The sequence below is a fragment of the Dromaius novaehollandiae genome, chromosome 1 (assembly GCF_036370855.1).
Source record: "Dromaius novaehollandiae isolate bDroNov1 chromosome 1, bDroNov1.hap1, whole genome shotgun sequence".
NCBI lineage: Eukaryota > Metazoa > Chordata > Aves > Casuariiformes > Dromaiidae > Dromaius > Dromaius novaehollandiae.
In genome coordinates this window covers 21,558,951-21,575,443 of record NC_088098.1, presented here as the reverse complement: position 1 = coordinate 21,575,443, position 16,493 = coordinate 21,558,951, and the positions used below count along the sequence as shown (strand labels likewise).

Below are 16,493 nucleotides of genomic sequence, written 5' to 3'. Positions count from 1 at the left end.
GAAAGACATCATATTTTTTCAGTCAAAAGCAAGTGAAATCTTACATACCAACTGTGATGTCAATGTTGGAATCTTTAGTTAGATATTCTAGTACAGGGCCAGAAACATAACCAGATCCAAGTAACAAAACCCTCTTCTTCTTATCCATGTTCAGCGACTGAGCGTATTCCCTAGGAGGTGTTACAGGCAAAATTAAAAACCATACAGAAGGAGGAAACAGCAAGTTGCTAAAGCTGACAAGTAAGTATGTTTTAGTAAGTCTACAAACCAAGAGCTCTATTCAGACTAAGAGTCAAGTTTTTGGCTATCTAACCCAAGACTGGTCAATCACTGCTTCCATTCTTCCTTTGTCTAACTTCTAGTCTCCTGCTTCTAATATAACCAGATCAATTCCATTAATGTATCCACTGCTTCTCCAATTGCTACTGGCTGTTCTACACATTATTCCTCAGTTGGCATTATATTTTTTTTTAACTTAAATTTGCATTCAGTTGTAAAACTGGGATTGTAATACTATTTAAAGTATTTTCATGACTATGTGGACAAAAACTATTTAGACAATCAAATATGTTTGTTAAAGTAGTTCTTTTTATTACTGAAGCAAATGATGCTCTTTACTGTCTTATCGTTCAACATAATTAATGGAGTTTGGGTTTCAATATTTTCCCTACCTCATATCCTGAGAACAAATTTCAGTAAATACTTAGGACCTTTGAAGATAGAGACCTCAGAAATTTTCAGAAATGTATAGGCAAGTTCCTTAATTTCCCTTTTACCCACTGAGAGCTTACATAGGCACATACTGCACTGTATAGAGAGAACTCTGGTCTGAGCTGACAAGCTCATGTGTGTGCTGCTTTGAGCTAGCGTCTTTGGAAGGGGGCTAATCATATCTCTACCAAAAACTGTTTGGCTTTGAAACTTTTGGGGCTCCATATGGCAGCCATAAGTAAATTTTTGGTTGTGTTTTTTCAATTAAAAAATGTCCAAAATAACAAAAGATGATGTCACAGCCTACCAGAGACCTAAAGCATGGCATGAAGTATGCAGTGATATTTAGGGAAACAAGGTCTCAAACAACTGTGTTGAAATACTGCCCTAAATGGACCTGAGTTAAATCAATACCAAACATATCCATACTACCTGTCTGAAGCACATTCCAGCCTATTAACTGTGTCTGAGTGTTTGTGAAACTTCAATTAATCTCCAAAATTACAGATGTTCCATCCTCCTTTCCTTCACTTTCATGTGTAATTAAAATTAAAACAAAAAAAAAAAAGGTAGTTCCTTTCAGTTCTTTAAAATACAAATAGGATTTACCAGTGTATCACCCCTCTACCTAAACTGGTAGAGGATAAACCTATCACGGCTTACTGGACATTTTGATCTTCATACAAGTTTCATAATTTTAGAGTTTATTTTTAAAAAATGCTAAATCGTTGACTTAATCCATTCACAGAAGACCTCCTAAACACCCCATATCCTTTCACATGACAAACCCAAGGACCTCCCTCCAAGAGTCCTAGTACTAAATCTAACAGAAAATCTTCCCCCACAACTACAACTCTCTTGGGAAAGGGAAGAGAAGGAACTTCTCTCCTCCCCTTACTTATAGGAAGTAGCTGTGATATGCAGGTCCTCGGAGCAACAGTGTTGACAAAGGGAAGACTTCCTACAGAAAAGAAAGTTGGATTTTGTAGTCAAACTTCTTACTGTCCTTATTTTAAAGTTTCCCAGTGTCCAGAATTAGAGCACATTTGGATGAAATATAGCATGTCTGTTCTAAGACAGGCACAAACATGAGATGCCAAATGACCCATCAAGAGTGGGAACCAAATATACATAGTCCCACAAAGGAATATTTCAGACCACTGCCCACCCTCTATATATAAGTTCAAATAATTCAGTTATGTCCATCTCTGAACAACAACACTGTTAATGGTATATGTTATTCCAGCTGTGGAAGAGGAACAGGTAGCCAGTGAAAGTGAAAAATGGAGAAAAGTTCAGTAAATCAAACTACTCCTGATTTCTGATGGCACTCAGACAGACCAGCTCATATAACCTAGCTATGCTGTGTCTCAAATGTTCATGGATATTCAAAGGGTATAAGCATTTAGTCTAAATAGAGCCCTCAGCTACTAAACCAGATACAGTGTAATATTTTGTTAGAGCAGTAACACAAGCCACATCATTCCTACAGGCTCAAAATAGGAGCCCACCTCTAGCTAAATGATCACACATTTAGGCAGTAAGCTCCCTGCTTTTACCTACATTATTTCTAAACTTTGCTAAGTAAAGGGGAAGTAGTGTTAGCAGGTCTTGCTTTTTCTACAGCTAAGTGAGCAACACCAATAAACAACTAAACATCACATGCAACACATAGGTCTGCAGAAATATCAAAAATCTACCCACAGAAACCCCCTTGGGAAGGAAGTCTCCAGATTCTCAAGGCAGTTCACACAAGATCATGCAAGGGGAGAGCCAAAAAAACAGATCATAATGCTGTGCAGAAAATAAGAAAATTTGTTACTGAGACAGCCTCTTGAGGTTGTCTACCAAATAGCATAAGGCAAAAATAACTGTGAACTATAGTCTTTGAAAGCCAAACAGCATATTTTTTCTATGAAAAAAGTACCTATAATTCATCATGCTGAAGTTCATAACCAGAGACTTGCCAAGGTTCCCTAAGAACATTTAAGAAATTTGGCATGCAAGAGTCAACACACTGTGCTTTTAGCATCCACTAGTACACACAGTGCTTGTGGTCAGACTAATTTCAACTTTTACATGATGTATAGTAGCTGGCATCAACGAAGAACATGAAACCAGAGGTAGCCATTCACTGCAAAATTAACATTTTTCTACAATAATCGTAGGTAAACTATAAGTGTTTGTTAATAACAGGGAGGGAGGGGAAAGGGAAGGTATATCCAGGTTATTTATATTTTTGTGAGCTTAACTCAACTTAATGCTACTCTTTCTCATTACTACTGGGAGATAAATACTGAGACAAGATAAGTATGAAGCAGTAGCTAAAGCTGTAGCTACAGCAGGAGTATAATGAAAAGTCAGAGGGTCTCACAGAGGGTCCTGAATACACCCAGTCACAGAATAATGAAACACATCAGTAGAGTAAAACCTTCCCTGCACTTGAGCCATACTAGAAGAAACTGGATTCAAGATATACTAGAGAGCCTTTTGCTTTCAGCCATGCCTTTCAAAGGACTGTATTCTATATGCATTTAGGAGGAGTAAGAAAGAGTAGAAGAATACTGGCATGTGGTTATTTTCTGCCTCTAGTAAAACAGTCTTGTTAACATAAGGAAAGTGTTAACATAACACTTCCTCAACTTCAGTATTACTTACTAACAACACATGATGATGAGTTAGAGTGTACGGAGAAAGAAGGAAATCATCAAGCCAGGAGACATTCAGACACAGTGAAATACAGCAACATTCCACCAAAACACAAGCATAAATAAATGCAAAAGGGAAGACAGAATGCAGACAAGCTTATTTAAAACCCTGAACCAGACAAAATTTAAGAAGATATACATTACCTGGTCTCCCTCAATTTCTGGATATATTCAAACTTAGCTGTCAGTGAGCCATTGGATGCAATCACTGCCTAGAAATATATGAAGTATTTTTTTTTGCACCTGTATTTTTTTAAAGCAGAGGAAGACAAACAGACAGCAGAACTGTAGAACTTACATCTCTAACAACAGATGAGTAATTCTGGCTTTCAAGAGGTTGTGAGCCTTCTGATAAAAGCTATGGAAATAAGTTATTTCAAATCAGGTCATTTTATTCCCCATACTTTTTTTACAGCAAGTAAAATATCAAGTTTTAAGCAACATTTAAATGCATGCAACAATGCCAATATCTTGTAGATCTGAAATTCTACTGGCCCTTATCAGTATCATTTGAGTTTTATGAACATACAGGAATTCAAGCAGCAGTCCAACTGTGGCTGCTGAGTGCCCCAAAAGCCCTCAGATTTAGACACCTATTGCATGGTCCAGGAACAATCAACTACCTGCCACAGCCTGGTTCCTTGTCTACCAAGAAGCCTACAGAAAGTGTTCTTGACACAGCCCTCAAACATCCAAGTCACTTATGTCTCACATTCACATGTTGCTTTTTCAAAGCATTGCCTCAATACCTAGAAAGCTTTTTTTGTTGGTTGTGGGTTTTTTTAATACAGAGTCAATTATGTTCTACAGCAGATTCCTTTTACATGTACAGAGGAGACCAGAAAAGCAACAACCAGCCAGACCAAAGTCCAAGTCTTTTACCTTCTTGTTGGTTACATAAGACCTTACCATCTCTTCAATGTATGGGAAAAGCATATCGCCAAAGTACTCTGTTGCTTCTATTGGAAGCTGCGCTGGCAGGTTGTCGATGGAACACATCAGAATCCCAGAGCCTTCAACACTGAAAGAAAGAACAGGGCTCTTCTAAACCACTTCTGTTTGGTACGTGAAAGGTAATCACCTTCGTGAGTATTTTAAATGCATGATTTTCAATATAAAGATTCAGTGTATAAATTACAGAGGAAAGCAGTACAAATTAAAGGCTCTCCCACCTGTCATGAATAATATGCTGGTCAGCATCATACATACAAAATGGACTGTCAATTGTTGTACACTCCGTCATAAATTCTATAGATCCTCCAGTGTCTGCTGAAATATCGCATATTGCCAAAAGTCTAAAGCAATTAAAAAAAAAAGGAATAGAGTATTATCCAAACAACAAACACAGATATAAGAGATCACGGGTTAACAGGAAATAGAGAGACATATGAAGACCCATCAGAATTGTAGTTTCATTCACCTTAATCAATTTAAGAGTCAACACAAAACAATGACCTCCAGAAACGTAACAGAAATCTGGCTCTATTGTAGTCAGCCAGTCATTCACACCAATAGGACCCAAATGTCATCCGTAACTTCTCAAAGACCACACGTCATTCACTTATCCATCATTTTTTCCTAAATCTAAAAGCCAACGAAAGCAATGTTTTGACATGGTAACAAAAGCTACAACCCAAAACTCCTGCAAATGGTCTCACTTGCTAATGCTTAAATGGCTGGATAAAAAATTAGAGAGCGAGTACTGGCTACCTAATCTTTTACACTAACTCACTGTTAGCACGACCTAGCTTTGTCTTTGATCACACCAACAGCTCTCTCTGAAACGGAGCATGGGCACAGCTGTGTGGACAGCATATTCCAATGACCACTCCCAAAAGGGAGCATGGATGAGACTACATCAGGTTTAGCTGCCTCCACAGACCTCCAACCATATCTCCAAAGACTCCGTACCCTTACCTCCCTGCCACACACCCTCACGTCACACCTTATATCACGATACACACATACCCTAAATTTCATGCTAAAAGCACACCTTTCTTGAGGGCTGCAGAATGATCCTGGTACTTTTCAAATGTTTAAAATGGAAAGATGCACAGCAATGTCTTTGGACTTGGGGTCACCAGTGAGGTTCAGAAATGAAGCAAGTCTAAAACATGCAGAAAAGGACATGGCTGCTCTGCTTTATGGAGAGTTAGCCCTAAATAATGCAGATACCAGCCAGGACCATCACCTGACACTCTTACTTAACATTGTACACACAGAAATTGAGTACAGTATTAGAAAAAGTGGATCTACAGAAATCATCTAGTTAAAAGATTTTGGGAGCTATCACTATGATGTATGCTCACTGGGTTTACAAGAGAGAAGTTAGTTGGAGTTGAGGCCCTCAAATTTGAAAGTATGGAACAAGCATACAAAACCCCCAAACTATGTCCAGTAACTGCTGTGGCTAACACGGCCACCATTTTCTTTTAGCACTTTTTTTTCCCTTTTCTTTTAGCAATCCTTTTACATAGTAAACTTTGAGTTACATGCCTAGGTAGAGTCAAACTTATATTTCAGGTCTCCTCAGAAGAATTCCTGAAACAGATTACAGGATATTCTGAGTGGAGGGACCTGCTCCCCTTTCACTGAAGTTATGCCTCTCTGTGGTCAAGAAAGCAAGATTGATGAGACCAGAAGGAGGAAAGCAAAAGGAGTCTGATTTAATACTCTGCAAATTTGGGCTTTTTTAAGAAATGACTGAGGATTGCCTCCCTTCGTTAAGGACTAATGTAAAACAGAAATGGTTCTGGAAAGAAAGAGTCATAACCAGCATTGTAGCTAAGGGCAGACACAGGCATGCGCTTCTAATCTAGGCACACTTCTCCCCACCCAGCCTGGACCACCAACCAGATTAATTTATCCACTTCATCTACCACTGAGCTTTACTCAGGATCCTCCCATCCCATACACTAAAAAGTCAAACTGCCTGTTTTGTGGTCTCTCTTGCACTGCTGACTGACCTCACTGAAATTAGATAGCGAAGAGCACATCCAACCAGATCAGTTGAAATGGGAGGAGTAGACACAGGAGTGGAGCCTTGTGTAACACAAAGCACTCTTAACTTCTGAGTCAGTTCTCCGATCTTCCCAATCAGGTCCCCTTTTTCTTTTTTGTAGCAATTGCTCCCAGCTCGCTCACACACACACATCATACATATATTCTCAGCTCTGCAGCCTATCCCAAATCTTTCACACTGTAACAAACCACATATTATTCCACTATTACCTCCAAGGTATGCATGAAGCTCATCTCCGCCCACACTAGTTTTCCTGAAAATCCTGCGTCTCTTCTCTGCCTATGCATTTGTGGGGCTGGCGAGTCAGAGACCTTCTTTCAAACTCTGTACAGCAGGTACTACCAAGACCTCCCAGTCATTACTCATCTACCAATCTCCCTAAGCTGTCACTGTGCAATCTCCTGCTAGGATAACTTCATCATCATAAACAAACACAGAAAGAGGTAGCTGCCTCCTTGGAGCTCACTGACAGCTGGCACAGGTGGAGCATTCACTAGCCTGACTCAGCCTCTGGCCCCACTCAGTGTTAACACTTAAATTCTTCATTTGTTAGGCAAATAACTCTGGGAGAGGTGAAAGAATGAAACGTGTCAACAGTGGGCAGAGGATGGACAAAGGCCTGCTTCCTCACCAGGATTGCCATTTTCTCCCAAAACCCATTCCTAGGTCAGTCTCCCAGAGAACTATTACACCAGGCTGTTAGAAAAAGCATGCACTCCTACCCACTCCAAAAGGAATCTACCCCTGGACTTACACCACACATTCCATCTTCAAAGCTATTTTGGCCTGGGAAGCAATCCAGCTAAACCTGCTGCAGAAACCTGAGGTGGTAGGGAACAGTCATGGAACTTGTACAAGCCAAATGACATGGTAGAAAGCACTTTATCTAACAAACTACTGATACACAGAAATTTCTAGTAGGAATGGTGCAGTAAGTACACATCCCAGGAGCAGTACACAGTTTTAATACTGCTTTCCACACAAGGATCAATGGGAGAACTACCTTTGCAAAAAACAAGACAGCAAAGCACACAAGAAGAAAAGCAGAATCAATGGAGCATTTTAAAATATGTCACAGGAACAATGTAAGAAACACAGTCATTTGCTAGATACTGTGATGCTGCAGAATTGTTACTAGTGAACTGAGGTGCCTTACTTGTGTGGTAACTCGGGACAGCCCTCCGTTGCAATAGCAGCAGATTTAATTGGCACCAGCAGCTTCTGGGCATCCTGTCGACTTAACAAGCGAGGAGTATGTTGTTCCCAGTATATGCCATTAATTAAACAAGTTGTGTAGGGTGCAATCTGCAAAGAAAGTTATGGATGCCTTATGTCCTCATCTAGTACTTTGAGAAGTCGAAGGCACCTGATCTAGTGTTCTAAATAAACGCCCTCTCAATCAAATGGTATGCAAAGGAGTAGTAACTACCAACAGTCTGTGGAAAACCTTTCATGAAATAACAGAAGGGATGCTCACATCAGTGTTAAAACGAGAAGTGTAAAGTTCTGGATGTTTATCATAGTCTGCTGGATCATACATTCCATCACGCTTCCTTACAAGATGATGGTGACGACTTAACACTGTCCCATAGACTTTTCTGAGGTCTGAGGTAAAAAAAAAAACAGTAATAATAATTAGCTGTTACAGAACACTACTTGGATAAAAAGAGCTCCAATGTTTTTATCATATTTATTGCCACAGTATTACCTCCAGATTTGGAAACTTCCTTTAAGTCATGTGGTTCCACAAACTCACATGGAAGGGCATTAAACATTTCTTGGGCACCCTGTAGGCCAGAATTAGGATTCAAAATGAGTAGAGAATTTAAAGGCAGTGTAATACTGTTCATTTGGAGTGTGAAAACTGATATAAAAATGCCAAGTAGAACTTGACAGTCCTGCCAGAGAATATCTTCAGAGACATGCATACTCATTCACACATGCCCCCACTCAACCAAACAAAGCTGCCAGGGTTCTCTACTGAAGTATCAAGGAATCCGTATCATCCCCCCTTACTGCAGTATGCCTAACCCACAATCCAATGTCTATTTTGTATTTCTAATGGCAGAGCTGGGAGGCAACTCAGCCACAACAGATGGTTTTGTTGCCATTCTGAGAAGTGGTTTCTCTTTAGAGAACACACCAACCATGCTGCTCTAAAGGCAAAAAACGTCAAGATGAGCTTCCCAAAGAGATATGTTCATAGACCATGAAGGACAGGTCTTTCAGACAAGCCACCCTTTTGTCCAATAGGCACTCCTATTTACATATGCAGTAATTTCACTCTGTAGCTGAAGCCTGCCTAACACAGCTTTGCTGCCAAAATTAGGGGAGGACTCTCTTCCCTGGGTCCTTTACAATGGCTCCAAACTCTGTCGTTTGTAAGCCAAGTCAATGCTATAAAAACAGCTGAAAACAGACTCAACAAGTATTAGAAAAGGTAATTCTTTTTCTATATGTTAAGGAGCTGATTCAACTTACCTGGTGAGACCAAAGTCAACACAAAGGAGAGAGGGGGAGGAAAATCATGCAGGTGAAAAAGAGAGGAGAAGGAGTAAGACTTAACCCATTCTTTTGTGGTAAGAAGTCAGTGTTAAAGGCATTAGTTTAGGGTACTTAAAAAATTCCTACTGGCAAAGGAAAAACTGAAGTCCAAGCAAACAAAATTAACTTATCTTAGCCCATTTAATCTGATGTGTACAAAATGCCAAGTTATTGGTAAAAATAAGTTCTATTAAAAATAAAAAAGCATTTCAGTTTGAAAGCAGAATTCTTACCTTGGAAACATTACCAGTGCCTGTAAACACAAACGTTAAGGGCCCAACAGACTTTGGCATCAATCCCAGTGAAATTTCATACCCAGCATCCCGCACAGCCTGCACAGCCTGACTACTGTTCCTGTAGTTATGTGCCATCCCAATGTGCTGCAAAGGCACAGAAACATCATGTAGTATATTTTCTATATACAAATAGTGATAATTACCACATGTTCAAACATCATTTTGTTAAAGAGAAATATATATGGATATGCTCTTACCATGAAGGGAGTGTGGTGTCCCAAGGCTAGAAATCGTAATCCCAATCCATGTAGGATGTTGATCATTCCTGTTATTAAAAAAAAAAACACACTGTATGTATTAAATATGAACATGCACAGTTAGAAACTGCAGAAACTGACAGATCAACCTTGATATTTTTGCCTATGTTTTATTATTAATATTTTACCTGTAAAAAAAATTAACATAAACCCAGGGAAAGAGAAAAGGAAATTTACATAATCTACAGGCCAGGATCTTAAGCCTCTTTTGGCCTACATTATGCATTTCAGCACTGTTTAATGTTCAAATATCCTTTTGTCAGATGCTTTCACATCACCAGATTCCAAAGAAGCAATTGATAAAAAGATATTTCTGAAGAAACAGATTTGAAGTTCAGCAGAAGAGAATGAGAACCATGCTTCACAAAATTAGTGTAAACAGGTAAAAGAGTGGCAAACAGATGTTGCTCAGACCTGCAGGACTGGCAGCAGCAGTTTGTTTCAAAAGCCTATTCAGTCAGCTTCTTGGCATTTTGTCTGCCTCAGATCAGGTTGAGCAAACAGACAGGACTTCAAAACAACATAAAATAGTGGATTTGTAGAGAATCCATAGAACTATTTGACGTACACTCTCATCAAAAAGTAGGCAGCATAAAATATAAAGAAAAAAGTCTTTAAAAGCAACACAGCAGTTAAAAATGCATTGCAAACCTCAACTTTCAGGAAACACACACAACCAGAAGTATTATAGGAAGCTACATTTTGCAAGCCTGCCTTCGCTTTATGCACTATACCTGCTACGCCAGCCCACTTTCCAAAGGCCACAACTCGCATTCCTTTATGATCAACCATTTTTTCATAGTCAATCAGTCGAATTTCCTGAAAATACACAGCAAACTGAGTATTAAAATTTTTAAGTGAATACACAGTCAGCGGCAGATTGCTTTTCCAGGGACTACCTTTTCACATGTCTCCATCACCCTTTGTGACAGAGGCCCATGGACATGTATGAGGGCAAATAATTTGTAAAAAGATTTTAAAATAATTTTAAAAAAGTACAGGTTGCACTGAATTTGTGTTTTAAAGAGTCTCTACACTGCATGTCCACTCTTGGCAAGAAGCACCCCAGCTAGCCACTCCAGTTGCTGCAAACCCATTCACATCCTCTGCCAAGCGGTCACTTGCTTCTGAGTGAATTGGCTGCCTCCATCTTACATAATGACTGATTCACCCTCTGGCTTGACAACTTTCCCATAAGCCTTTGTGCTCACACAGCATGAACCTCTCTTGAGCAAACCACACTTGCAACTTCTCTGCCTTACGCATATAAATAGATCAGCACTGCAAGCGCAAGATCTGCTTGTGAGCAAAACATACAGCTCCAGAAATGAATACTGAAAGCAGTTTTCATTAGTTATCTACAAATATACATGTTGAAAGCAACCACACTAGATAGCAAGCTTTCCACTACACTTCAGTATTAAGTTCAGCTTCCACCCCATGCTAATAGCAACTGGTCTACATCATAACAGCATTTACCTGTCGTAGAATCTCATCCAACAGGGACATGTTTGCCTCTTGGGCCTTAATAGTGTGAGAAAAGAAGGCATAGTTCTTTTTAGGGATTAATTTATCTTCTGGAGGTCTCTTCACGCCCACAATCAGAGAAGCCTCAGAAATATCTTCCTGAATAATGCCACCTGCTTTGACATAATCCTATAAAAGAGAAAAATCAAGGTAATTTTTTCTGCTTTTTTTCATGTTCAGATCTCAGCACAAAAGGTATTAAAACAGCTTACAAATAATTCTACAAAGCAGAAACAATTTCTAACATGTGATGCATTCATAAAGATCTTTATCAAAAAGGGGTATTAAATCTCAAACTGAATTTCCATGTTAATGTTCTATTACATGAGGCCAAAGCATAGCTATATATTAGTAAAGTCACAGACTACAAAAAGAATATTTTGCTGCATTTAAAGTATCTTATAGTGTTGCAACAGTGAACATTTCTTTGTAAAATGCAGAAGTACTTGTGAATAAGTTTACAGAAATCGGACAAACTAAATTGAAGCCTGATGAGGTATGTTTTTATAAAACTATATAAAACTAAGTCCAAGTTGAAGAGCAACTTCCTAAAAAATGTTTTTCAATATCAGAATTTATTCTTGCTCTCCTTTAACTCAAAAATATATTCAAATTCCAGCTTTCAATAAGGTAGTTGCACATCTAATGCAGTTTATGCTTTGTTGAAAACAAGCATTGCACTGTAATTAAATGGTGATATGTGCAACTGATCACTAATAATTCCCTACTTATGTTTGTAATTTTACCTGTTGGCTCAGACATCTTACAGCAAAGTATTACTAAAACTGTATGACCTTTCAGTCCTAGAGCTCAAAGCATTAAGGAAAAAAATAAATCTCTCCCCTCATTCTACGTAGAATGACATTAAGACTTAAAAACTGAGCAACCAACCACACGTCACTGTATTTTCATTTAGTCTTCAAAAGTCTTTGGAAAAAATCACCGTTCAAACAGGGATGGGATTCACAAATGGAAGGTTCACCCTTCCTCTTAATCTCTCTTTTTATTTTGCTTTTTTTAGTGTTGCCTTCACACAAATAAAAGACAAAAATACCCGTGTTAAATGAGAAATTCCCAAGTCTCTACTCCAAGAACACCTAGAACTTCCTCATCCACAGACAAAAGGAAGACAAATCAACAAAAACAACTCCAAAAACTCATCAGCATGCCAACATTACACTAAAGAGCTAACCAACTACTCCTTTTTACCCTCCATTAATACACAATGATTCCTCATTTAACAAGGACAGTAATAATGTTTTCTCTATTATTTATACCCTGTAGAATATTATTTTTCCTGTGCTATAGTTAATAATTAACCTATGGTTTTGCTTTTCTAACTCAAAATGGGACCTTACCTTTTCATGGATGGCTCTCCGGTTTGACGGTTGCACCAAGACTTTGTATCCCATTTGTGTTAATTCTTTAACATGCTTTGGTGCTAGAGGTGCTCTTCTCTCCCATGCACTAACATCTTCTCTCCTGATTGCCAGCACAGACTTATGATGATGCCAACACTTACAATGATGGACCACACACCTACCATTTGTGTGACTAAATGCTCGGAGCATGGTAAAGCCTGATGGCAGCAAAGACAAAGTAGTAAAATAATACATCTATATATATGCTTCAAAATTGTTTGTGCAAAAGTTCTGGTCTCCTTTAACATCTGCTGTAAAACACAAATCAGCTACTGACTACTCTAGTTATGGCCTTACTTTTGTGAGACATGAGTTTCCTTTCATTCCTAAACATAAAACGTTTCAATAGAAAATTTTAACTGACATTAAGCTGGCATGTACTTTGTTGCATCTCACTTTGGTGGGGTGACGTTACAGAAATAAGTTGCTTATACTACTGTAAAGGAAGGCTTTTAATGTGTTCGAGGCACCAAGTTTTTAATTACACAGCTTACAAAGAACGCTGGAAAAGTAAAGATACCAATTGAATTGATCTGACAGTATAAACATGCAATGGCCAAGAACTTTTCAAAGCTTGCACCAAGAACAGTAAGAAGGCAGTGATAAATGCACAGAAAGAAGGAAAGCAGAACACAGGCTATAACGTGAGCAGTTGATTAAAAGAGAAAGCCCAGTTTGTAAGACTGATGCTAAGCATCTCTACATAACTAATTCATACACAAACTATGCATGTTAAAGGACCATAACTGTTGCTTAGAAGTCAGGGTACATGTGGCCAGGAGTGAAAGGTTTTCTTCCTGAAATAATTTTACACAAAGTGGAAAAGCTTCCTTAGGAGAGATTCCCACTGCAGAGAACTATCCCTTTATTTTCTCTCTCCTCCTCTTCACCCCTAGTGAAGCATATCTGCCACACTGCTCAGCTCTTCTGGAAATGGCAAAGATTCTGCACATGTCCAGCAACAAACACCTAGAAGCCTAGGGACTTCAGATGTTTGTGAGATTAAAAGATGGCGATGTCAAAAATAGAGGCTTTAAAGATGTGAATTTTGTACCAAAGCAATTCTAACTGTTGTCTAAAACTGTTGCTTTACTCGAATTTTTGATATCCCAATCATTTGGCAAATCTTGTTTGTCCTCATGCCTCAGTCTTACAAAAGATCTACACTCCTAAGCTTTAAGAGGTCCTGTTTAACTCCAGCCTTGCTTAAACAGGAAAACTAGTATGCTAAGGAAGTCATGAACAGAATCACACAGTCCTCCACGGTAGCTCTCAGTGTGTGTATTCCTACCTTCTCTAAACTTGTCCACCAGAGAAGTTACTGTGCAGAAGCTGGAGTTATTTTACGATACTGCTCTATAGCATGTTAAAAGGACCCACAGAGAGCATGTCCACTGCTTCTGAAAGTAAAGAAAGTCATGTTATGCAATGTCACTGTTACTGTACATTAAAGTATGACCAGGACAGTAGGTCATATTGAGAAGCCCGTGTATTGTACACCTCATACCCAAGCCTGTTGTGAACTAAATTCCCTCATACAGACAAGACCTACAAGAAGAAAAATGCTGCTTCCAAAGTGGAGCAAGCTGCCTTGCAGCTAGTGCGTGACAGGCACTCCACATCCTACGGGGGAATCAGTACCGTATGCAAACACTTGTGTGACCTCAGACAGAACAAAAGTTAATCCGCGTGCCTCCCTATGTGTGCTCAGAGTTAGCCAGTGAGATACTGATATCCCGTCGTAAAGGTGAAAGTAACTTCAGAATTCAAAGCCCACAGACGTCGTAAATCCTCTCACGCGCTCCTCAGCGTGCTCTCTGCCAAAGCCAGCAATTCATGGCTGCCTGCTGCAGGCTCACTTTTACAAGAAGATTATGCAATACGTAACTCTCCCTGACACACCTTAAACCACTGCCAAGTTCTGGAACAGGGCAGTACACTTGACACTTAGTCTACTACAAAAAAAATAGTTAAATTAGATTTGGCATGAAATCATACTTTCACCAACAGAGAAGCCGTGGAGAGCCTTGCTGACCCCCCCTCTGTGTGCGAACCAGTGCCCTAAGCAGGTACCCCCAGAGCCACAGCCCAGACCACCACACGCACCCGGCCAGGAGCTGAACAGCAGGGACTGTCCATTGTCTGCACTGTGGCTACTGAGTACCACAGTTTACACGATTTTGAGTTTTATCAAGATAAAATACCATTGAGCAATATACTGGGGGCAACATAACAACAGCAGCAATGTATTTGACTACAGCATGTGATTTTACTATGATCTTGTTTCCAGAGTGGGGAAGTTTGAGCAATTTTACCAGTGCACTGATAAGGAAGAAAGGCAAGAAAAAGAAGAAAAGCAGGAAAAGCAAGGAAGAAAAGCAGTTACTATTTAAAACTTATCTAAAATACACTGTTGGGCACCATAAGCACGCTGCCGCCCACCTGGCGCCCCTCCCGCGGTCGGTATTACGGGGTGGCTGCCGGCCGCCCCTGCGGAAGGCCTAGGCGGAGACGAAACGATCCCCCTCGAAAGCGAGAGCGGGACAAGGGGGCAGACGGCCGGGGCGGGCGGCTCCCCGCGCCCCCGTCTCGCCGGGCCGGGCCGAAGCGGGGGCAGGCGGGCGCCGGGGGCACCGCGCCGCGCTGGCTGCCTGCGGGCAGCGTCGCACCTACCTCGGGGGGCTGCGCGCGAGGCCCGGCTGCGCGGCCCCGCTGGCTCCTCCGGCCACGTCCAGCGTACGGCCGGCGCCGCGGGCGGCAGCCAACCGCCAGCCGCCCTCGGGGTACACCCTTCGCCGCCCGCCAATGGCGACGGGCCCTGGCCGTGGCGTCACGGCGGGCGCCGCGCACGCCCCCGCCCCGCCCCCGGTGCCTGGGAGGCCCCGCGCGCTGCCGCGGCCCCCTCGGCGGCAGCCGGGCGCGGTCGGGCGGGCGCTGCCGCGGGGCCTGCGGGGTGCCTGCGCCGCGAGGAGCCGCGCGGAAACCCCGCGAGGCCTTGCGGGCTCCCCGCACTGGCGTGACGTCCCCTACACACTCCCCACCCCGGCACAACGTCCCTACTGACTCCCTGCTTTGGCACAACGTCCCCTGCCAACTCCCGGGACCCCTGTAATGTCCCCTGAAACTCGCCGCGCTGGTGCAACATCCCCTACAGACTCCCTACACTGGCACGGTATCCCCTAAAACTCCCCACCCTGGAATAATGTCCCCTAAAACACTCTGTACTAACCTAAGGGCCCCTGCAGGTGCCCCACACCAGCACAACATCCCCTGCAAGTGCCCTACCGGCTCCCTATAGCGGTATAACATCCCATACAAATTCCCTGTACCAGCGGAACATCCCCCACCATCCCCCTATAGGGGTGTTACATCCTGTTCCTAGAGAGTACACAGCCTCCCCCCGCCGAGAGCACGAAATACGAATAGTCGCAGTTGCTGATTATAGGGTAGGGCACGCCGCGGATTAGCGGCAGGAGGTATCTGTGGCATCACCAGCACAACGGCGTCCAGGCTCGCTGCTGCGCAGGGCACTGCTGTCCCACCGAGCCCGGCAGGAGCGCCTCCAGGCACCGCGGGTACGGGGGCGCACAGCGCGCCTCCCCGCGCATACGCTGCTCCGTGCCTCCTCCGCACACACACCATGCTTGGGCCAAGCTGCATCGCAGCCTTGTTTCTCTCCAACAAACTTCTTCAGAAGGTTTTCCTACACATGCCAACTATATGCTGGCTCAAATTATTTACATACATTCAAGCACATTGCTCCTTACAAATGTTTTTCTATAGAACTGTCTTCAGCGTGGTACATGAAACATTAGACGTTACTCCTTACAAAAAACAGAAATGATACATGATTTCTTATGCATTTTATTGCTAATTTTCAGCTGAAGATTAAGCCTTGTACCTGATCTTTATGATTGATTTCAACCACTGAAGTCGGCTTACAGAAATTAAAAATTGGATGTTGTGGTTAGAAATCATGACAGTTATGATGTGCAAGAAACTAAAAC

General features: G+C 41.5%; 1 protein-coding gene across 5 annotated transcripts in view; it reads right to left on the bottom strand.

The window, feature by feature from the left end:
• The window catches only part of AASS (aminoadipate-semialdehyde synthase), a 34,386-nt gene extending 19,093 nt beyond the window's left edge, over positions 1–15,293 (bottom strand). Inside the window, exons 1-16 of one of the 5 annotated variants that reach the window (XM_064507015.1) lie at positions 15,160–15,245; positions 13,778–13,886; positions 12,424–12,644; positions 11,018–11,194; positions 10,273–10,357; positions 9,479–9,546; positions 9,219–9,365; positions 8,150–8,228; positions 7,919–8,046; positions 7,598–7,746; positions 4,592–4,714; positions 4,329–4,440; positions 3,718–3,777; positions 3,564–3,631; positions 1,610–1,672; positions 49–170 (exon numbers count right to left, since the gene is read on the bottom strand). In XM_064507015.1, coding sequence (XP_064363085.1) covers positions 49–170; positions 1,610–1,672; positions 3,564–3,631; positions 3,718–3,777; positions 4,329–4,440; positions 4,592–4,714; positions 7,598–7,746; positions 7,919–8,046; positions 8,150–8,228; positions 9,219–9,365; positions 9,479–9,546; positions 10,273–10,357; positions 11,018–11,194; positions 12,424–12,636 — 1,594 coding nt within the window. In that variant the 5' untranslated portion in view covers positions 12,637–12,644; positions 13,778–13,886; positions 15,160–15,245. Of the gene's footprint in view, positions 1–48; positions 171–1,609; positions 1,673–3,563; positions 3,632–3,717; positions 3,778–4,328; positions 4,441–4,591; positions 4,715–7,597; positions 7,747–7,918; positions 8,047–8,149; positions 8,229–9,218; positions 9,366–9,478; positions 9,547–10,272; positions 10,358–11,017; positions 11,195–12,423; positions 12,645–13,777; positions 13,887–15,159 lie in introns of all 5 variants that reach the window. The other 4 variants (XM_064507023.1, XM_064507037.1, XM_064507030.1 and 1 more) reach the window with 4 other exon arrangements.
• Positions 15,294–16,493: the final 1,200 nt, after the last annotated feature.